The 24,353-nt window shown below is 38.7% G+C and overlaps 1 protein-coding gene across 2 annotated transcripts in view; it reads left to right on the plus strand.

Moving 5' to 3' along the window:
* LOC124721489 (1-phosphatidylinositol 4,5-bisphosphate phosphodiesterase eta-2-like) overlaps window positions 1-24,353 on the plus strand; it is a 431,886-nt gene that overhangs the window by 360,106 nt on the left and 47,427 nt on the right. The window contains exons 9-11 of one of the 2 annotated variants that reach the window (XM_047246496.1): window positions 1,118-1,327; window positions 5,860-6,083; window positions 6,250-6,337. In XM_047246496.1, coding sequence (XP_047102452.1) covers window positions 1,118-1,327; window positions 5,860-6,083; window positions 6,250-6,337 — 522 coding nt within the window. The remainder of the gene's footprint in view (window positions 1-1,117; window positions 1,328-5,859; window positions 6,084-6,249; window positions 6,338-24,353) is intronic. The other variant, XM_047246497.1, reaches the window with a different exon arrangement.

The following is a 24,353-nucleotide window of genomic DNA, read 5'->3' on the forward strand; positions in this document are numbered from 1 at the left end:
ACGTACCAAGGTGAATGATATACTATGAAAGATAGATACAATCACAAAGTTTCCGATACATTCTAGAAACATTCAATGTGTGCACCCTTGGTTACCTAGAAAACACCAAACTGCGATCTAGTTTTGTCCATATGTTCCATCAGTGTACATCAAAGCAGCAATGATGGGTTCCTGCTGTTCTTGCAATGTTGTTGGCTTTGGAGGTGCATAAACTTTGTCTGTAACATAACCCTACAGGAAGCAATGACATGGTGATGACTGGGGGGAGGGGGGGGAGGGGAGGGGAGGAGGGGGGCCATGGCAACAGAGTGACGACTGGGGGAAGGGGGGAGGGGAGGGGCGGAGGGGGGTCATGGCAACAGAGTAGCATCACCCACATCAGCGTGCACTATCCAGCAATATGGCAGTTCTCTGTTGAGAAAAGAGTGGACAATTGTTCTCCAGTGAGGTGGAGCTCCATCCCGTTGAAAGATGAAAGACGGGGAGTCAGCAGTCATTTGTGGCAACAACCACAGTTGCACTGTATCTAGGTACACAGAACTTGTCACCATCTGCTCAATCAAGAAAAAGGGGCCATATATATTTGTCTTGGATATGGCATGGAAGACATTCACTTTCCATGAATCCCTTTTCAGTTCCACAAGGACATGCAGCAATTTGGTACCCCATACTATCACATTGTGATGATTTATATCTCCTGATGGATAGATAGTAGCCTTATTGCTCAGTGTCAATGTCCCTGCAAAGTCATCATCACCTTCCATAGTTTGCTGCAGTCAGATACAAAACTCCAATCAAGAGGACTTTTTAAATTTGGTGAGTGTATGTGTATATTCATGTATCACCTGTTTTTTTATGTCATATACTTGTCAATAAACAGTGCTTTGGAACCCAATGAGACATTTAGACTATCCATGCGTCCTTAAAGCAAGTATGTTTTTCAGCGATAAAGTTGTTTGCAGTACTAACTTGGCAGTTGACAGATGCCCAAAATGTTAAATCATGACCATGTGAGATAGTCATAATGCATACATTTGTATGGATTAAATTATTTAAGCACTTTTTCATTTCTGTGGTAACCAGATCATCATATATATAGTCTTTTTTTTTGTTTCAGTGGACTGTTGGGATGGTGCTGATGGTCAACCAGTTATTTACCATGGATACACCCTGACTTCAAAGATTTTATTTAGAGATGTGATCACAGATGCCATAAAACCATATGCATTTCATTCCTCAGAATACCCTCTTATTTTGTCTCTTGAAAATCACTGTAGTGAAAAACAACAGGATGTTCTGGTACAAATTTTAGTGGACGTTTTAGGAGGTAAGGAACTAATCCATCAAATTTTGTATTGTAGCCAGCTAGGTAAGGAAGAAGAAAATAATTTTAAAAATGGTTTAAGTGAGAGAATATGTTAAAGATAGACAAAGCATTTTCATCAACTCGGGACACAGAAAATACTGCAAGTAGCACACAGTTATACAAAATAGAAGATAACTTAAGTTTTTGAAAGTGGTACGCAAACATCAAAATTGTACAATGTCAAGAGACCTAAACCTGTTGTAGCCAAAGGCTTCTGTCAGTTAAGAGCCAGAAGAATATGCACTCTTTGTTTTGTTGAGCTCTTCAGTCCAAAGACTGGTTTGATGCAGCTCTCCATATTGGTCTACCCTCTGCTTGTCTCTTCATCCCTGCATAATTATTGCTAGCTACACCCATGTGAACCTGCATAATGTATTCAAGCCTTGATCATCCTGTACAGTTTTTACCTCCCCCACCCCTTCCCTCCCCTGGCCACCACACACAATTACCTCTTGATGTCTCAAGATGTGTCCTGCCAATTGATCCATTATTTTAGTTAGATTCTGCTATAACTTTCTTTTCTCATTAATTTGGTTCATTTCCTCTCCATTAGTTATATGATCTACCCACCTAATCTTCAATGTTCTTCTGTAGCACCACATTTCTAAAGCTCATATTCTCTTCTTGTCTGAACCGCTTATTGTCCATATTTCACTTTGGTATAGGGCTACAATCCAGACAAATACTTTTGGAAAAACCTTGCTGACATTTAAACAAACAATAGATGTTAACAAAGTTTTCTTTTTCAGAAATTTTATAATAATCAAAAGCACCAAGATAATGCATCTGTATTTATATGCTGCAAGCAAGCATAACACATTTATATATGTTGAATGTACACTGAGTATGAAATCAGCTATCACTGTCAAACTCACATAAGAGGTTGCTACCATTTCATACAGAACTGCACTCGATGTCTTCAGAGGTGCTCCTGGCAACACTGAATCGTGCCAACTGATGAGTCAGATGTCAAAGAGCAAGACAAATACTGTGTAAATTGGGCATGGATGAGTTTACATGTGATCAGCAAAGATAATCCTTATCACAGGTGAAGCTTATGAATTTTTGCCTGTCAAGGATAAAAACTTATCTACTGATTCTGCAGAGCCACTGTCCACATATAACTAAATTTCATGGCTTCTTCTTTTTTGTTAAAACTATCCCCATGCTGATATATTTTTATGGCTTCTCTATATAGCTGTGGATAATAGTTCGTCACTGTAGGTAAAATTTTGGTTTCAGAAAACTTCACCTGATGATTTTCTGACTGAAGGAAATCACTAAGTGAAGTTTTCTGAAACCAAGATTTTATTTACAGTAACAAACTAATATCCATGACTATAAAGAGAAGCCATCAAAATATATAAGCATGGGGATAATTTCAACAGAAAACAAGTAAAAATGAAACTTAGTAATATATGGACAGTGGCTCTGAAGAATCGATAGATGAGATTTATCCTTGACAGGTGACAATTATCTTTGCTAATCATGTTTAAACTTGACCATACCCATTTTACATAATATTTATTTCACTCTCTGAAGTTCTACTCGTGAGTCAGCAAGACTCAACATTATTAGGGGCACCTCTGAAGATGCTCAGTGCAAATCTGGACAAAACATCAGGAATCAAAAATTTTCTTGGATCATGGGCATACAATCTGGAAGACTCACCAGCAACGAAGATGAAAGCCTTCATCTTATTATCATGCATGAGAGTTACAAAGATTCTGAATCATTTAATTCGGTAGCTAAATATTACTTCTTAAGATTTAAAAGCCAGTTTTTCCAAGGATGTAGCCTACAGCTGCTAATACAATTTTTTCTTTGGGAATATCACAACAAGACTAAACTGCATTCTACAAAGGAAATCCAATACTTCCAGTACAATAAAAAATACTCCTTGTTCACAGTGATATACAAATCACAGATTAAGGCATAAGACTAATGATTCTTTGTTGTATAGAATAGAAGTTTCTGTTTAAAGAGAGGTGAAAAAGTGAGAAGCAGAGAGGTGAGATTTATCATCCTCCTGTTTAACTTTTCACATTAGAAGGGGCATAAATACTTGAATAACTACACAAATGTGAACTTATATGCCACCTGAGATTTGTTACATGATGGGGTAACATTATTAGGAAAATTGAGAAATGTTTTTTTTTTAAACTGGATAAACAAAAAAAAAAAGTAAATTTTTCATCAAACACATTTTTCAAATATCACACCAAAATACTAATCACTTAGACAAGATAATTTATCATTTACACAGCTTTTGTAGGCATGATTTCAATTGTGTGTTTGACTTTTCTAAAATTTTCTTTTTTTTCCTCCAGAATAGAGGGACAAAGTTTCCAAGCTGATTCAAAGTCAATAAATGCGATGATGGAAATTAAAATTTTTCTTAATACATACATTCAAATTGGTTTTTTCCCATATTTTTATCTTTACCATTAATTACAAAGAAAGCTACTTTATTGTTCATTTTACATAGAATCTCAATAATGAATTGCAATATTACACTTTAGTATCATATTTATCCATAAACGTTTCATAAGCAGAAGTGCAAAATAGCAAGAAATGCTATTGAAATTCAACACAAAGTACTGGCTACAACAATAATAAACTTAAAATCTATTGATCAATTTCAGTAATGTCCTTATAAAACTCTTTTGCTCCTTCTGGTATATTAAAATGCCACATAAGTTGTACGACATACTTTTTCTTTCCCTTGCTGACCATGTTGTTCTTTTTCAAGGTGGTTGGTTTCCTCACATCCTGGCTGCAGTTTCTGGATTTCCATGCCTCCTCCTCTACAGGACTTCAATTATAAGTGTCTGATACTGACCATAATACCTTCTTCTTAGACTTTTCATAAGCCATCTCTCACTGAGCAGTTATTTTGAAAGGCATTTTAGACTGTATCATTTTTACTGCACTGGACTTGTGATCTTTTGCTTCCCAATCTTTATTTAGTATCTTTGCAATGCCATATTATTCCAGCACTTTAGTATTCAGTCAGTGGGAGAATATCTTCTCTTTTCTGGTCGTCTTTATCCACTGTACTAAACATTCTATCAGGAATATAGCTGTGACCATGAAAAGGGAAATAATGTACCAGCTTATTAAATGTTCTGCTTTCTAGCATGAAGACCATTAGGGTGCACATGATTATTTTTAATTTGATGGGTATGGAAGTCTGCAAATAAACGAATTTCAGTTGGACAATTTTCTGGCTGGAATGCCCCAGTGTTTCTGAGGAAATACAGTAGAGCAAAGGCTACTTGGTTGCACCCTTTCAGTCCATCTGTTTCAAGCTAAGTGTAAATAGTAATCCATTCCTTTGTCTGTGCACAAGAATGAATCATAATGCACAAAATGTATAGCCAAATCTGTCTTGAATAGAATACTAGAATACTTCACCAACAGAGCTTTAGTATTGCTAATTCTGTTGTACAGTATATCAAAACATGCTTTAAGCACATTTGGATTTTCGTCTTTCATTATTGCACAGAAATTTTTTGCATGGAGTTTGTACAACCTGTGGCTTGTTATTACTTGATTATCTTCCTCCAAACCTTGTTCCTTTTGAGAGTCTGTCTTTGAGTATCCCTGATATTGCTTGAAACGTTGCAACACATACAAGTACTGTCTGGCCATCTTTCTCCCTGTGTTGCACTTTATCGAAACACTATTCATCTTTGTTGTTTATTTCTTGCTGTTCCTTCTTCCCGACAAAGCTGGCCTGAACTGTACAATAATCAGGAGTTAATTTGTATTATTGATTTTGGCAGCTATTTTTTCCAGGAAACTCTCTCTTATTATCATTGACAGTGACATCCTACACTGTTATTCTCCCTTCAGTTCTCTCAGAAGCAAACCGCAGTCTGTATTTATTGACTTTTGCTTTAATTGCCTAAGAACAAATATCAAGTTTTAAAAAAACTCAGAGTTTTCAAACCTATAACAACAGAAAAAATATCTTTTGACAAAACCATTTCAACAGCTTATGCATAGCAACAAGCTTGATTTGTTAGTATAGAAATCTTGATTTTGAACAACTGAGCATTTATCTACTTTTGAGAAAATGCTTCTCAATTCAGAGCTTCACAAGTCATTTCAGTCATTTACTATTACAGTAATTCAAACATGTAATACACTGATTGATCTAGAATTAGAGTTGAGAATTTCATAATGTAAATCTTCAGCACTTTCCAAACATTTCAACGTACTGTGCTTCTTGTAGAGGTGCCAGATTATTATGAATAATATGTTACTATCTATTTTCTACCTGAATGTCACCATGTTCTTAGAAGTTGACATTGGTACTGGTTATTTGTATGTTGCAGATATTATTATTAATGTATAACATAGTAACAGGTTGCATGATCATATTGAACTGGTGCAGTGTTCTTGTGTAAAGAAAAGTAAAGTAAAACAACAGATTTATTCATAGTATTTGTAGAATTAATTATTTGGAAAATACGTTTACCTTTCAGAGAGCTTATATATGGAACCAGTTGATGAAGAAGGAATGCAGTTCCTGCCATCTCCTGAAGATCTGAAAAACAAAATAATTGTGAAAGCTAAAAAGTTAAAACCTTCTGATAGAAGTGATGAAGATGATTCTTATAGTGAGGATGATGATATGGAAGATGATGATGAGGACTCCGAAGAAGACTGTAATAATAAGATGGAGACAAAAGGAGCTCAGGTAATGAAGGTATTCAACACTTACACATCCATATTACTAATCTAAGAATTCAGTCTGTAAACGTTATATGTAAGTGTCCCTCTCCCCTATTTCCTTACATTTCCCCCACCTTCTCTCTTTTGTGAAAGGATCATAACACACTTTCTGTTGTTTTTTTTTTTTTTTTTGTGTTAAGGGAACAGTGGTTTCTCCGACATTATCCAACATTGTAAATATTTGCCAAGCTGTTCACTTTCATGGCTTTGAGAAGACTTTAACTCAAGGTAAGATAAAGACTCCATATTTCAACGATATGTTGTTATTAATTCAATAGTGCTTACCTCCGATATAATGTTGATTGTCGAATATAATTACATTACATGCTATACAGCCTACTACAGAAGAAACTTGACAATGTAAGTTGCAGTATTCAAAGATTTAAACTTACTGTCAATAATTAAAGAGAGTTTTATGTAAAACATAATCAGTTGGAATTCCTGATGATCATTCAATATCACTTACAGTTTTTTGAGAGTTTAAACATCAGATGGTCTCCAGTAAAATGAGTTCATATATAACATCAATCACACAAACACTTTATCAGTACAGTGAGTGAACGGTTTTCCACAGGTCCTAGTAATGATTTGATTAGATTAGATTAATTATTCATTCTATAGACCCATAAAAGAGGGAATCCTCCTGGGTGTGGAACATATCAGATAAACACATTACAAAAATGTAATTAGAAAAACTTGAGTTTCATTAATTTTAATGCTCCTCTGTCAATAAACAATAAAATTAAGTACATGCATTAAATTTAAACTTTTAATATTTACAGGTTTAATACTTACATCTGCTTTCATTAAATCCATCATTCAGACATTTGCTGCTTTCTTGGCTATTGTCAAAAATTAAAGTAAATTATTAATTTTAGTGATCCTCAGTTAAGAACAGTCAGATTATGTACAAGATTTAAAATTAAACTTCCACCATTTACAGACTTAAGACTTACATCCGCTTTCCATACATCCATCATTCACACAGTAGGTAGTTACTTGGCTGTTACAACCAAGTATTGGCAAAAATTAAAGTATAACAAATTTTCATTAAAATGGTCTACTGCACTTGTTGAGAAACTCATGGATGGAATACAAGGAGTTGGCCACCAAAAATTCTTTTAAATTATGTTTAAATTGTGCCTTGTCTGAAACTAAACTCTTAATGGTTGCTGTTAACTTATTGAAAATATGCGTTGCTGAATACTGGACTCCTTTCTGGGCAAGAGTAAGTGATTTTAAATCTTTATGTATATTGTTCTTATTCCTAGTATTGATACTGTGTACTAAGCAGTTATTTGGAAAAAAGAGATATATTATTTACAACAAACTTCATTAAGGAATAAATATACTGAGAAGCTGTGGTTAATATGCCCAATTCTTTGAATAGGTTTTGACATGATGTTCTTGGATTTACACTCCTCATTACTCTTATTATAAGCTTCTGTACTCTAAAAATTTTTTCTCTGTTTGTGGAGTTACCCCAAAATATGATACCATATGACATAGTGGAGTGAAAATAAGCAAAATATGCCAGTTTTTTTATATTTATATCTCCTATGTCTGACATCATTCACATTGCAAACACAGACTTGTTTAGGCACTTTAGCAGTTCGTTAGTATGTTGCTCCCAACTAAATTTATTATCAAGTTGTAATCCCAAGAATTTTACACTCTCAACTTCTCCTATTTCCATGTCATCATATTTTATACACACACCAGAAGGAAATCTCTTGGAAGTTCTGAACTACATATAGTGGGTCTTTTCAAAGTTTAATGACATTGAATTGGCTATGAACCACTTATTAATGTCAGTAAATTTTGTGACGGCTCCCGAACCCAAGGTACTCAGCGGTACTTTTGGGGCAGCCACCACAAACTGTATAAAGCGTGGTTAGTGACCAGGATGTAGCTATGTTAGTACAATGCAACTGTTGAGAACAAGACACCAATAAATGAAAAAAGGTGCGAAGCACTCCACACTGTAATCAAAAAATGTCCACAAAAAATTCTGCTACTTTGGTTAGGCACAAGCAAGAAACAATTTGCAAATGGTGCACAAGCGAAAACCGAATGATGAGGTGAATGGGGTTGACAGCGGCGTTGGGAGGCAATGTCCATTCGCTTCTCCAAAATCCTCGTCTTCACTTTTGTGACTGTTCCCAAACTCAAGGTCCTTGGCGGTACTTTTGGGGCAGCCACCACAAATTGTATGAAGCGTGGGTAGTGACCAGGATGTAGCTATGTCTGTTGGCCGAAAAATAATTAATGACAAGAATTGCGCCAGCTAGAATGAAGAGATAACTTATCTTTATTTCTGACGAAACATGCACCAGCAATACAAGTCCAAGTAATATCCAAGAGTAGTCCATGTACTGACCCTAGTCGAATACAATAGCAAATATCACACTGCAATGGCTCTGCTATAAACTCCACGAAAGGCTAGCAATAGACAGTCGACAATAGACTGTCCATCTCGGGGCCAGCGCTTCTCCTTATATGCAAAAGGCAGAGGGCGCTAGGGCGCTGCAGACTCGAGCTCAGCCATGGCACGACCTCTTCTGTCGGTGGTAACACTCTGAGATGCCGACTGCCACGACAGGAACTGTGACCAGCGATGTCACGGTCAGGGCGCACGTGCGCAAGTTGGTTGGTTGGTTGGGTCAGTGGATACAACAGTAAAAATTTGATTAGCTGCCCTTTCTAAATTTATATTTGATTTACTATTTATTGCAATGTTTGTATCATCTGCAAATAAGACAAACTCGGCATCTGGTAATGTAACAGATGACAGGTGATTAATATACACAAGAAACAGTAGTGGACCTAGTATTAACCTTGGGGAACACCACATGTAATTTCTTCCCAGTCAGATGATGTCTGATTGCCTACTGCTGAAGTGTTACGTAATAACACCCTTTGTTTTCTATTAATAAGATATGACTGAAACCACTTTGCAGCAGTACCAGTGATGCAAGCATTAAAAAGAAGTGATACCTATTTCCACTTACAAATTAATACAATAATTGCCATAAATATGTAAACATATACATACTAAAATACTCAAAATAATTCCTAAGCTCAATGGAATTAAATTTTCTAGAATAAAATGAATTAAATCAATGGAGATGAAATCAATTAAATGAATAGATTTCAGTGAAATCCTTTCAGATATACTGTACCTAAATTCTAATAAAAATGTCATGACAAATGAAAATACATTGTGAGAAGTTACCTCAACCAACTAGGCCATCACTGGATGCTGAAAGGCAACAGGCAAACCTAGGTCTGAATCCCAGTCACATCACTGCTTTTTATTAGTTTCTATGCAACTGGAGGGACGACAGTCTGGATGATTGACTGATCTTGCCTTTTAACACCAACCAAAATGGGCTTGCAGTGCTGGTACTGTGAACAGCTTAAAGCAAGGGGAAACTACAGCGTAATTTTTCCTGAGGGCATGCAGCTCTACTGTATTGTTAAATGATGATAGTGTCCTCTTGGGTAAAATATCCTGGAGATAAAATAGTCCCACATTCGGATATCTGGATGGGGACTACTCAGGAGGATGTCCTCACCAGGAGAAACAAAACTTGTGTTCTACAGATCAGAGTGTGGAATGTCAGATTCCTCAGTTGGGCAAATAGGTTATAAAACTGAAATAGTGAAATGGATATGCTTAATTTAGACATAGTGGGAATACTTATGGTGTGGTAAACACAGGATTATAAATAAGAAGTCAAATAGGGTTAATGCAAGAGTGGATTTAATAGTGAATGAGAACTTAGGAATATGGGTAAGCTACTGTGAACAGCATAGCGCACACTTACCACAGTAAGTTTACAGTATAGTTGTGAGCTAACATCCTGAAGAAGTTCGGGCTCATGTGCGGTTCCTCTTCATCGAAATGTCTTGGCTCAAACTTGTCTAGGGGTTGAACTGCACATGTCGCATTACACGCCCTAATTACACACTTGTGATGCTTTGGTTAAATTTATGGCTGGTGGCAAGTTTGTGACATATGAAGTTAACAGTAATAATAATATCAGGAACTAATTTAATGACCCATAAATGATGTAGGCCACACACTTGCGATTTGCTTAGAGTATTTATTCAGAAAGCAAATAAATAGCGAAAGTCGTCATATTTAGAGTTAGTGTTACACTTGAGTGCATATCCATTTGACACAGTTTGATTATTCACAGTCTCATCACGAAATACAAGTCTAATATTCCACCTTGTTATCTTCACAAAAAGTTAGAGTTCACACCAGGCATATACCTGCTCACCGCTCAGAGACTAAGTCCCGCGATACCACACAACATGAAATTTTCTAAGTCGTTTCACTTCCTAGCTGCCCAAAGACCAACTGTCCGCTTTCACGTCTCAATCTGAACTGTACTCTTTAGTGTCTAGACCAGAATTGTCCCTCTGCCTGTCTCCGCCTGTGTCCTTTGTGTGCTGAACACTTTCGCTCAACATACTAGTGCAGTTCCCTTTCCTGAAGTTGTCCATCTGATTTGCTACAGCTTATTCTACATTGCTTTACATTTTAACATATTTAAATAATCAAAGCCTGACCACTTTCACATTCTAAATAAAGCAACAATAATATCCATTACATAATAAATGTTAAATTCTTTTACATAAAACCAATACAATTTCCTTCTTAGCTTTGAATGCCACGGCTAGTAGCCTTTCACCAGTGTGCTTTCTGATAAATAAATGAAGAACAAAAGTAACTATTATGCACTAAATATTCTATTACCTAATGATTCAATAAGGTGTTATGCTGTCATCGTTCAATGTGTTTTGTGTGGAGGAAATGCTGATCTGATGCTTAACTGAAAATACTGATAATTTAAGTTTACTATATCTTTTAATTAAATAAAGTTACACAGTTGATATTTACAACACTTGTCATTTTAATGACATGCTTCTATATGAAATGCTGATCATTAAGATCGACTAAAGCGTTCAGATTTTAGCATTCAGGTCTTTGTGAATTTCACTTTAACAATAAATCCTAAACTATTATAGATAAGATCAATATTCAAGTTTTATTGGGACACCATGAAAATTTATGGAGGATGGCAGATTAAAATTACTGTGGCTTGATTCCCTGCATTACTACAGAATTGAATACGTTTCATAAATGTTTCCCTTTATGGCCGATCTTAGGTCTGCCATATTTAACACTGCTGTGTCTCCTTAGCCAAAGATGGCTTCTACTGGGATTCCCTGTGACATAGGTTCTTGTCTGTCTCACTCACACACTACAGCACTTAGGCCTCAGTAGACAATAGATGCTTGTGAATTTCCCCATCTTGTGGTGAATCTGCACCCTTTGTGGCACACAGTCCTTGACGGCTGGGTTCGTTTCACAATTCCTGTAGGCTGACTCTTTCAGCCATATATTTAAATGAGAGTGCAATGCTCATTAACTCACATAGTATAACTTTGAAAGCAATATTTTATAGTCATGGAAGAGAAGGTAGATTAAGATGAGATGGGAGATATGATACTGTGAGAAGAATTTGACAGGGCACTGAATAACCTAGGTTGGAAAAAGGCCCAAGGAGTAAATGACAATCCGTCAGAACTACTGATAGCCTTTGGAGAGTCAGAAATGACAAAACTCTTCCATCTGCTGTGCAAGAAGTATGAGATGGGAAATACTCTCAGACTTCAAGAAGAATGTAATAATTCCAATTCTAAGGAAGGTAGTTGCTGACAAGTGTGAAAATTACTGAACTATCAGTTTAATAAGTAGTGGTTGCAAAATAATAACACAAATTCTTTATGGAAGAATGGAAAAAGTGATAAAGCTGTCCTTGGGGGAGGTCGGTTTGCAGTCCACAGAAATGTAAGAAATCACAAGTCAATACTGACCCTATGATACACCTTGGAAAATAAGTTACGGAAAGTCAAGCCTATGTTTATTGCATTTGTAGACTTGGAGTTAGCTTTTGACAATGCTGGCTAAAATACTCTCTTTGAAATTCTGAAGGTAGCAGGGGTAAAATACAGGAAGTGAAAGGCTATTTACAACTTGCACTGAAACCACACAGCAGTTATAAGAGTCTAGGGATGTGAAAGGCAAGCAGTGATTGAGAAGGGAGTGAGACCGAGTTGTATCCCACCCCCAATGTTATTCAATCTGTACATTGAGCAAGCAGTAAAAGAAACCAAAGAAAAATTTAGAGTAGGAATTAAAGTTCAGGGAAAAGAAATAAAACCTTTGAGGTTTGTCAATGACATTTTAATTCTGTCAGACAGCAAAAAAATTCAAAGAGCAGTTGAATGGAATGGACAGTGTCTTGAAGGGAGGATATAAGATGAACATAAATGAAAGCAAAACAAGGGTAATGGAATGTAGTCAAATTAAATCAGACAATGCTGAAGGAATTGGATAAGGAAATGAGACACTTAAAATAGTAGATAAGTTTTGGACAGAAAAATAACTGACGATGGCCAAAGTAGAGAGAATGTATTATGTAGACTGGCAGTGGCAGGAAAGAAATTTCTGAAGAAGAGATACTTTTTAATATCAAACATAGCATTAAGTGTTAGGAAGTCTTTTCTGAAGGTATTTGTCTGGAGTGTAGTCATGTATGGCAATGAAACATGGATAATAAACAGTTTCGACCAGAAGAGGATAGAAGCTTTTGGAATGTGGTGCTACAGAAGAATTCTGAAGATTAGATTGGTTGATCATATAACTAATGAGGAGGCACTTAATTGAGTTCTGGAGACAAGGAATTTGTGGCACAACCTGACTGAAAGAAAGGATTGGTTGATATGACACATTCTGAGACATGAAGGGATCATCAGTTTAGTATTGGAGGGAAGTGTGGAGAGGTAAAAATCATAGAAGGAGATCAAGAGATGAATACAGTAAGCAGATTCAGAAGGATGTAACTTGCAGTAGTTATTTGGAGATGAAGAGGCTTGCAAAGGATAGAGTAACATGGAGAGCTGCAGCAAAGCAGTCTTTGGACTGAAGACAACAACAGCAACAATGACATCAGCAATAATGTCACTGATACCATTTCTGTCATTTCAGTGAATTTAGTTCAGTTGATATACCCATATACCCATATAATTTGAAAACAAAGGAGGAAACTACAAGTGACAATGAGTATTTAGATCAGTCCTGGAGACATTCCTGGATGACCTAATTGGTTAAGACAGCTTCTCATAACAACCTGGAGATATGGGTTTGAATCCTGTTCTGGCATAAATTTGCACTTTTTACAATATGTTCGTTAAATTCCTATGGTTGTGTAGTTAAACATTATCTAATCAAAAGAGTTTAGAATATTTACTTATGCTGATCATACTATTGCATGTGTGCAAGTTGAATATTATATGAACTCACATTATATGACATTATGAGTGCTATAGAAATCAAATGGGTCTGTTAATAAATCTGCAACTGATGTTTCAACAGTTGGAAGCTGTACATTACCATTAAGCATGCATTTTATTGTTGTTGGCAAGTTATTTAAAATGTCTATTCCTGAATAACTGACATCTTTTTAGGTGAAAATTAGGGCTTTTAAGACTTTGTGTAGATTTTTGTTCTTCTTAGTACTTACTTTATGAACTGCACTATTTGTAAGTTAATGAATATATTATTTACAACAAATTTAATTAATGAATAAATGTGCTAAAAGGCAGTATTTAGTGCAATGAACTATTTGAATGTATTTCCACAAGATAACCTTGAATCTACAGTAAATAATTTGTATTACACACTTATGGACTAAGGAAAGCTTTAGTTTGGTCATCTCAAAATATGATATTGTATGGCATTTTTAAATGTAAGTAAGCAATGTTAGCGATTTTTTAATTTATTTTTATATCTCATACACCTGACAACATTCAGGCATTGTCTGACAGGAAAAATTGAGTAGTTTGGGGAAGTAATATCAAGTTTAGTACCTCCACGCATCAAAAGCAAAGTACTCAACACAGCTACCTCAAAAAGAACACAATCAATAGTAACTTGATTATGAACTACCTTATGAGCCTACATGAAATGGGCTTAAGATAATGCAAACTGCCATTTTCTGATAAGTACCTACTGAAAACATTAGATATAGTCAAAAAATGGAGAGAACATTGATAATGAAAACTTCCAAACAATGATCTTTGCATTGAAGATATAACCAAGAAGAATAAGGTACAAATTTGCACTGCAAGTAATATGATAGTGTACATTATTATATAGTTGCCAAGCTTTAGAGAATTCTCATCAGATATGTTCAACCATATTTTCAAAGAATGATGTTTTACATACTCTGACAATTGTTGTGTACTTTACAAATTAGGCTGAAAATGATCTTGTGCCACTCAAACAAGGAAACCACTTTTCCACAGACAGAATAACGTTGTCTTCTGTTGGTTATTACATTTTCTGATAAGTACTTACTGAAAACATTAGATATAGTCAAAAAATGGAGAGAACATTGATAATGAAAACTTCCAAACAATGATCTTTGCATTGAAGATATAACCAAGAAGAATAAGGTACAAATTTGCACTGCAAGTAATATGATAGTGTACATTATTATATAGTTGCCAAGCTTTAGAGAATTCTCATCAGATATGTTCAACCATATTTTCAAAGAATGATGTTTTACATACTCTGACAATTGTTGTGTACTTTACAAATTAGGCTGAAAATGATCTTGTGCCACTCAAACAAGGAAACCACTTTTCCACAGACAGAATAACGTTGTCTTCTGTTGGTTATTACAAACTAGGATATTTCCAAATTTTTTCTCTATTCTTGCTTTTGGGGTCATATTGATGAAGCCAGGTGTTATCAAAAGTAATGAAGAAGCTGAGATATGCCCCAGTATGATCTACTAAGTGTGTTTGAATCTTCCAATAAATCTCCATTTGTTTCTATTTGTGGTCAGCTTTTCACAGTCCCCCCCCCCCCCCCCACCTTTCCCTCAAAAAAAGTGCACATATTCGTGCCAGAAATTGTGCAACATGATGGATGCACCATTGTGAAAAATTTTCATAATCTCTACCAGAAAGTCCAATATTACTGAGTGATCTTCTCTTACAATATAGTCACACTTGAGAATTTGACTTTTTGGTCACAATTTTTACTTCCATTATTTGAAATTCTCCGGTTTTATGACATCAGAGATGCACATTTCCCCTTTCTCTCATCTTCTCTACCTTCTGAAAACAAATGCACTGCAGAGAGACTACAATAAAGTTGTGGAACAAGATTTGATGGCTGAGCTGCTATTAAGAAAGCATAGACACATTTGCAAGAACTTTAATAGCTTTACCTATTATAGGGAACTAAAGTGCGCATCATTTATGATGGCGGCCGAGTTTAGGTTTGTTCTGCGCATCTGACGTCACAAAACACAGTCAGCCAATGAACAGAGAACGACATTGCCAGAGCTCGACTGCAGTGCAGAGCACGAATGAGTGTCTTCAGTTTTAGAAACGTTCAGTCATAAATAAAGTAATTGAACAAAAGCAATGTCTTGATAGCAGACTTTCTTTTATAGAAAGTTTGGAAAAAGCATTCTTTATACCAATTCATTCATATTCTATTAATTAATTAAACCAAGCAAGCAATAAGCCTCCTAATTCAGGTGATAACAAGGAAAGGTGTTTGTATCATTGTCACTAACCGCTTTTTAGCAATAAAGAACAGCGGTAATTGTTTATTTCCTATTGTACTTCGATGAAACGTGTGTAATTCATAGTCATACCAACAGTGTTTGTCGGTATTTTGCATGATATTTTAAAGTCCTCCGGGAGATGCATTGAAAGGTGAGCTGTGTTAGCATAATGGTTAAAGTGTATGGCTGCTGAGTGAAAGATTATGAGTTCAAACCTTGTTCGGTGCTTAATATTTTCTTTATTTAAAAACAATATCGAAGTGTCTTACTTCATGAATTTTATTCATTTTGATGTAATTTTTTGAAATTTCTAGTAGCAGCTGAAATTGACCATATGGAAAGTATACGCTGTGGACTTTTACCTCTGCAAACTCTTCAAAATTTCATGCAATGGTTTACTACATCTAATGCTGCACAATAACTGCGTTGAACATCGAAAGAAAATTAAGTCATTTATTGGGGGAAGGTATCAGTCAAGAAGATGCGTAAAAATCAAATTTTTGGGCCAAATAGTTTTTGTGAAATCGAATGATAAAGTGTGTCAAAGCAGTCGAAACACCATGTGTCAGCACAGGCGAGCAGTGTAGTGATGACAAAATTGTGCACAGCGCGGAATGCGGGGAGCACATCTCTGTAGCAGTGAAAGGGTTAACGCGGCCATGGTGGCTTTACTTCATGAACTGCGCGCTCCCCCCTGAACGTAAGTTTGCGAACTATACTATACTATGGCGCTGCTTCTCTTGGCGCGTACAACTGGCAACGCAGCAATCTCCCGTGTCTGGGCGGGCATGTGCAAACCGCCAAGATAAAAGAATTCAACTATAGTTAGGTCCTATCAGGCACCAGCATTTGAATTATAATCTATAATGACAATGTGTGTGTCAGTGTTTTAAATGCTTCCTGGTTCTTAGTGAGTAGTGATATAGTTTTAACAATCAGACCTTATTTTATATCAACAGCTCCCCATTTTCATAAGAACTGGCAAGTTCAAGACTGTAATAACGTTTACTATATTTGGTATAATTCATTTCTTTCCAGGGATTTGTAAGGGACATTGGTGATATGTATTTCTACATTAAATTGTACCAGTACTTTATAAGTGTGAACCCCTCATTTTGGTTTAATATTATTCTTTTTGTTTTGGGTACTCTTCAGCATACTTTTGAACCTGTTGTTGTATGCTTGCATAAACTTTTTTATTTCTGTTCCCCAAGACAAATAAAAATAAAAATAAAATTTTGAACTATGGCATGGATTTTCCAACAACTCTGTAAGTCCCGCGTAATAAATGATTTATCAGTGATAACAAGAAGTCATTTCAATTTTGCATCATAGTGTTAATTTATCATGTAAGAGAGGGTAATTATACTGGAAGGGAAGATATGGAACCACTTTCTGTGTGGGGAAAGCAGTGATTTGAAAAAAATAAAAATCAACAAAGTCACAGGACACGCTCAAGCTTTTTGTGCAGGCCATCACTGATACTGTCACTACAGTAGTGATAGCCAGAATATAGAAAAGTCAGGTCTGACAATATGCATGGATCTCACCTCTGGCAGGCTACAGATTTTGGACTGTGCAATCTTAAGAATTGGAATACAAATCATATGGACAAGTGATATCAGGGTAAAAGTGAAGACCAAAAATGGAAAAAGATCAGTTTGCAATGGAAATGAAATCAAAAGCCTGTGTTTTAAGAGCTAAGAATGTGTCAGCTTTTGCTGTCTATAGTTGGTGTGTTTATTTTGTGTCTTTATTTTGTAAAGAAACATTTCATGGTACTTCCTTGAAAACAGTTTACTGCTATTATTATTTGTTTGTTTAGGTTTAGTTTTAGTACTAGTTATAAATTTTCTGTTCAATTTTGCTTCCTCTAATTCCAATATAGTTGTTATTTTGCTGTTACTTCACTATTCTCACAGGATTTTGATTCAGATTATTAATTTACTGTCAAATTATCATTTTATTTATTAGTAACTTAATCTTGCAATGGAAACTCTCCATTCCACCCCCTCAGATTTAGTGATGAAAGGCCCCCATGGACAGCGCGTCAAAAACTGAACACAGATTGAGCATGATAACAGGAAGAAGATGTACTGGACTATGAAAAAAAAAGCAAAATAGAAACAGTGAATGGTCCAAGAATGTGAAGTGCTATATAGAGCAGGCTGGGCAGAAAAATGATGTTGTGGTTAAGTGGTTACAGTATTGGACTACCAGGTGGAGGAGCCATGTTCAAACCTTCCTGATGCATTTTTTCCCCCTCTTTATTCAAATTTTTGTCTGTGTCATGATATAATATCTGCAGCAAGGTGTAAGGTTCACAGTTGATCCTGCATAACTACCCTATTAACCGAAAGGAAGCAGGTTTTGAATGGGAACTGCAAATATTTGATGACAAGACGACAAGTCAACCAAATCCTTCACCGGAAAATACGTCTGGTGTATCATACATGGCATTAGTGACAGTATGTGTGTCATTTGATGGGAATCTCTTAGTAACAAACCTAATTTGCATGAGTGATAAGTGAGTGAGATATGCCCTGCTTGCCCAATATAGGTGTTTGTATGAATGAGAATGTGATCACTCCCAACGAAATGATGAAAACATAAGGTGCAACAAATGAATGCATAAGTTTCACAATCACACAGTTTCTGTGTGTTCTGTCAAAACATTGCATTCCATTTTGTAGGTCTTGCCTCTTGAATTCCTTTGTTGTAACATAGTTCACACCCATTTATTTGCTGTTTTCATTTCTGTGAGACGTCTATGTGGTATCTCCCCTGCTGCTTTCACTATTCATCACATTTGCCTGTGACAGTAATGTATTCTTACCAAATGACTCATATTCTATAACCAATGTATAGTATGACAAGTGCCAAGACTACAGAAAGAGAACAAACATTTCAATGACTGGATGGACAGTTCATAATCGTGTGAAAAATAAGTAAATAAATAAATGGCACAAGAGAGTTTCGAACACTGCTCGCCCACTTGGCACTCCAACACTATGAACACTTCCCCATGACCATGTTGCTGTTTCAGGCTGTTCAGTACACCATCTTCCTGTTTTCATGGCTGATCTGTGTTCAGTTTTTGACAGGCCATTGACTGGGCCATCTTACAACTAAATCTGAGGGGGGTGCAATGGGGAGTTTCTCTTGTTATATACACTCCTGGAAATGGAAAAAAGAACACATTGACACCGGTGTGTCAGACCCACCATACTTGCTCCGGACACTGCGAGAGGGCTGTACAAGCAATGATCACACGCACGGCACAGCGGACACACCAGGAACCGCGGTGTTGGCCGTCGAATGGCGCTAGCTGCGCAGCATTTGTGCACCGCCGCCGTCACTGTCAGCCACTTTGCCGTGGCATACGGAGCTCCATCGCAGTCTTTAACACTGGTAGCATGCCGCGACAGCGTGGACGTGAACCGTATGTGCAGTTGACGGACTTTGAGCGAGGGCGTATAGTGTGCATGCGGGAGGCCGGGTGGACGTACCGCCGAATTGCTCAACACGTGGGGCGTGAGGTCTGCACAGTACATCGATGTTGTCGCCAGTGGTCGACGGAAGGTGCACGTGCCCGTCGACCTGGGACCGGACCGCAGCGACGCACGGATGCACGCCAAGACCGTAGGATCCTACGCAGTGCCGTAGGGGACCGCACCGCCACTTCCCAGCAAATTAGGGACACTGTTGCTCCTGGGGTATCGGCGAGGACCATTCGCAACCGTCTCCATGAAGCTGGGCTACGGTCCCGCACACCGTTAGGCCGTCTTCCGCTCACGCCCCAACATCGTGCAGCCCGCGTCCAGTGGTGTCGCGACAGGCGTGAATGGAGGGACGAATGGAGACGTGTCGTCTTCAGTGATGAGAGTCGCTTCTGCCTTGGTGCCAATGATGGTCGTATGCGTGTTTAGCGCCGTGCAGGTGAGCGCCACAATCAGGACTGCATACGACCGAGGCACACAGGGCCAACACCTGGCATCATGGTGTGGGGAGCGATCTCCTACACTGGCCGTACACCACTGGTGATCGTCGAGGGGACACTGAATAGTGCACGGTACATCCAAACCGTCATCGAACCCATCGTTCCACCATTCCTATACTGGCAAGGGAACTTGCTGTTCCAACAGGACAATGCACGTCCGCATGTATCCCGTGCCACCCAACGTGCTCTAGAAGGTGTAAGTCAACTACCCTGGCCAGCAAGATCTCCGGATCTGTCCCCCATTGAGCATGTTTGGGACTGGGTGAAGCGTCGTCTCACGCGGTCTGCACGTCCAGCACGAACGCTGGTCCAACTGAGGCGCCAGGTGGAAATGGCATGATAAGCCGTTCCACAGGACTACATCCAGCATCTCTACGATCGTCTCCATGGGAGAATAGCAGCCTGCATTGATGCGAAGGGTGGATATACACTGTACTAATGCCGACATTGTGCATGCTCTGTTGCCTGTGTCTATGTGCCTGTGGTTCTGTCAGTGTGATCATGTGATGTATCTGACCCCAGGAATGTGTCAATAAAGTTTCCCCTTCCTGGGACAATGAATTCACGGTGTTCTTATTTCAATTTCCAGGAGTGTATATTGTTTACCCCACTATTCTTACTGTTCCTTTTACATTATTATTTTATTTCTGTTTCAGAATAATCTGTTGTTCTTACGGTTCCAATTCACATTATTCTTTTCACTATAATCACTCTTTTATTAACATTTTCTCATATTTTATACACTGCTTACTTTTTTGCCATGTTGTGTGGATTTCCGGAAAACTCAAGTAGCTTTGACTTGCATGCACTGTGTTGGTCAAGTGTAACTAACCTCAAACCTCCCTCTTTTCCCTAGCCCCTGTTCTATGACACACTACCTGCCTGTTTTCACCTCTGTGGTCCTCCCTTTTCCCTTCCTCACTGCATTCCTGAAGACACTGGGCTATGCCTGTCTCCAGTACAGCTGTGCCTCCTACCTGCTAGCTAACTGCAGAAACAACTCATGATAGCTCTACTCTACAGCTCATCCACACAAATATGCTGTCCTTACCAGCCCACCTGACTGAATGCTGCTGCATATTTCAGGACCTCAACTTTCAAGCCACACTCCTGTCAATGATATGGCTGAAGCCGAGTATCCCTTCCAGTTGTGTAAGACTTGATAGTTACATTTTCTTGAGACATGACAGATATAACAGATGAGGAGGTGATGTGGCAGAATATGTATGATCAAATTTGTACCCCAAGGCCATGCTCATGTCTAGAAATAAGGATAAAAAGCCCAAATACATGTTCGTAGATACTGAACTTGTCAACAGAAAGTACCTTATCTGTGCACTATATGATTCACCCACAACTGGACAGCTCTCTAGCTTTTAATCTGCTCTCTTAAGTTTTGAATCTTTGTATGGACATGTAATTGTAGTTGGAGATACACTCCTGGAAATGGAAAAAAGAACACATTGACACCGGTGTGTCAGACCCACCATACTTGCTCCGGACACTGCGAGAGGGCTGTACAAGCAATGATCACACGCACGGCACAGCGGACACACCACGAACCGCGGTGTTGGCCGTCGAATGGCGCTAGCTGCGCAGCATTTGTGCACCGCCGCCGTCACTGTCAGCCAGTTTGCCGTGGCATACGGAGCTCCATCGCAGTCTTTAACACTGGTAGCATGCCGCGACAGCATGGACGTGAGCCGTATGTGCAGTTGACAGACTTTGAGCGAGGGCGTATAGTGGGCATGCGGGAGGCCGGGTGGACGTACCGCCGAATTGCTCAACACGTGGGGCGTGAGGTCTCCACAGTACATCGATGTTGTCGCCAGTGGTCGGCGGAAGGTGCACGTGCCCGTCGATCTGGGACCAGACCGCAGCGACGCACGGATGCACGCCAAGACCGTAGGATCCTACGCAGTGCCGTAGGGGACCGCACCGCCACTTCCCAGCAAATTAGGGACACTGTTGCTCCTGGGGTATCGGCGAGGACCATTCGCAACCGTCTCCATGAAGCTGGGCTACGGTCCCGCACACCGTTAGGCCGTCTTCCGCTCACGCCCCAACATCGTGCAGCCCGCCTCCAGTGGTGTCACGACAGGCGTGAATGGAGGGACGAATGGAGACGTGTCGTCTTCAGCGATGAGAGTCGCTTCTGCCTTGGTGCCAATGATGGTCGTATGCGTGTTTGGCGCCGTGCAGGTGAGCGCCACAATCAGGACTGCATACGACCGAGGCACACAGGGCCAACACCCGGCATCATGGTGTGGGAAGCGATCTCCTACACTGGCCGTACACCACTGGTGATCGTCGTGGGGACACTGAATAGTGCACGGTACATCCAAACCGTCATCGAACCCATCGTTCTACCATTCCTAGACCGGCAAGGGAACTTGCTGTTCCAACAGGACAATGCACGTCCGCATGTATCCCGTGCCACCCAACGTGCTCTAGAAGGTGTAAGTCAACTACCCTGGCCAGCAAGATCTCCGGATCTGTCCCCCATTGAGCATGTTTGGGACTGGATGAAGCGTCGTCTCACGCGGTCTGCACGTCCAGCACGAACGCTGGTCCAACTGAGGCGCCAGGTGGAAATGGCATGGCAAGCCGTTCCACAGGACTACATCCAGCATCTCTACGATCGTCTCCATGGGAGAATAGCAGCCTGCATTGCTGCGAAAGGTGGATATACACTGTACTAGTGCCGACATTGTGCATGCTCTGTTGCCTGTGTCTATGTGCCTGTGGTTCTGTCAGTGTGATCATGTGATGTGTCTGACCCCAGGAATGTGTCAATAAAGTTTCCCCTTCCTGGGACAATGAATTCATGGTGTTCTTATTTCAATTTCCAGGAGTGTATGAACATAATTTGATAAACAAAAGTTTCTCCATATCAAAATTCATGCCTGTACTTTCCTGCTGAAACATAACGCTGCTTCAACTTGGGCCTACTCACCATACAGCAGACACTCATCATTAATCACTGTATTCACAACCAAATTTCCAAATAGAGTAATTCATACTGATCAGATTTCTGCACCTGGCTTGTCTGTTCATGATGTAATATTTATTACTTACTCATTGCAAATGCCAAAGAACAAATTGCAAAGAGATTTTATGTGCATGAATATATATGGACTTACAGCTGATGCCTATGATACTACTTGATAGACAACTACAGGAAATAACCTTCACATAGATAGTGAAGTATCTAATTTCACTAAGAAACCACATAATTTATACCATTAACACATGCCTCTAAAAACAGTAATAGTGGGGAGAAAACCTGCCCCATGGCTTACAGACCACCTCAAGCACCTTATGATTGTCAGACATGCAGCACACAGGATATATATAAATGGCACCAAACCTCTGATAATCATCTCAAGTACAAGCAATTACCTGAGTTAGTCAACTGTGAGAAATGCAAACCTCAGGTCTGCCCACTCCCTAACCGAGGACATTCACAGACTTGCAATCTTGGAGAAAAATATACGAGGTCTAGGAATAGGCAGACCCAAATTTGCACCTGAACCATTAGTTTCTATTGAGGATCTAAATAAGTATTTTGCCACTCTGACATCTTTACTTGAGCAGTGTAAAACCATTGACTCCCTTAAAGCATCACTTGAGGGTACAAACAAAAAATATTTTTCTGTATCCAATAACTTGGTCAGGAAGCCCAGTGCACAAATTCATCTGGCAGCTGAAATGCATAATGTAACAGTGCAAATGATCAGTTTTCTCATTGATCAACTACAGCCCAAAATAATGGACATTGGACATTTTTAACCATTCTCTGACCTACAGCATCTTCCCAACAGCCTGGAAATGGACTCATAAGACCAGTACCTAAGAAGGAATCTGCCATACTAACTTCTGACTACAGCCCCATTTGCATTCTACCAGCGTTATCCAAGGCTTTAGAATACATAGTCCATCACAAACAGCTTACTAGCTATTTAGCATCAAATAATCTTTTAAAAGAATACCAGTTTAATTTCCAGCAAAATCTCAACTTGACAACAGGTCATATAAAGTGACTGATGAACTGAAACAAACTATTGACAAACAATAAGAGACTATTGTGTGCTTTCCAGATTTCAGCAAAACTTTCAACACTGTTGACTTTGAGATTCTACTTACTAAACTTATAAGTCAAAATTTTTCTTCTAGTGCTATTTACTGCTTCCACTCATACCTTACATCTCACCAGCAGTGTGTAATGATTTGAAGGAAAAGGTCACAATGGAAGGACGTAGTATTGGGGCTCCCAAAAGGATCAGTATTGAACCCTTTACTTTTCTCATTATTCACTATGTGATCAAAAGTATCCAGACACCCCCAAAAACGTACTTTTTTTCATATTAGGTGCATTGTGCTGCCACCTACTACCAGGTACTCCATATCAGTGACCTCAGTAGTCATTAGACATCATGAAAGAGTAGAAAGGGGTGCTCCGTGGAACTCACAGACTTTGAACGTGGTCAGGTGACTGGGTGTCACTTGTGTTATACATCTGTACACACGATTTCCACACTCCTAAACATACCTAGGTCCACTGTTTCCAGTGTGATAGTGA

Source organism: Schistocerca piceifrons, chromosome X (assembly GCF_021461385.2).
Source record: "Schistocerca piceifrons isolate TAMUIC-IGC-003096 chromosome X, iqSchPice1.1, whole genome shotgun sequence".
Taxonomy (NCBI): domain Eukaryota; kingdom Metazoa; phylum Arthropoda; class Insecta; order Orthoptera; family Acrididae; genus Schistocerca; species Schistocerca piceifrons.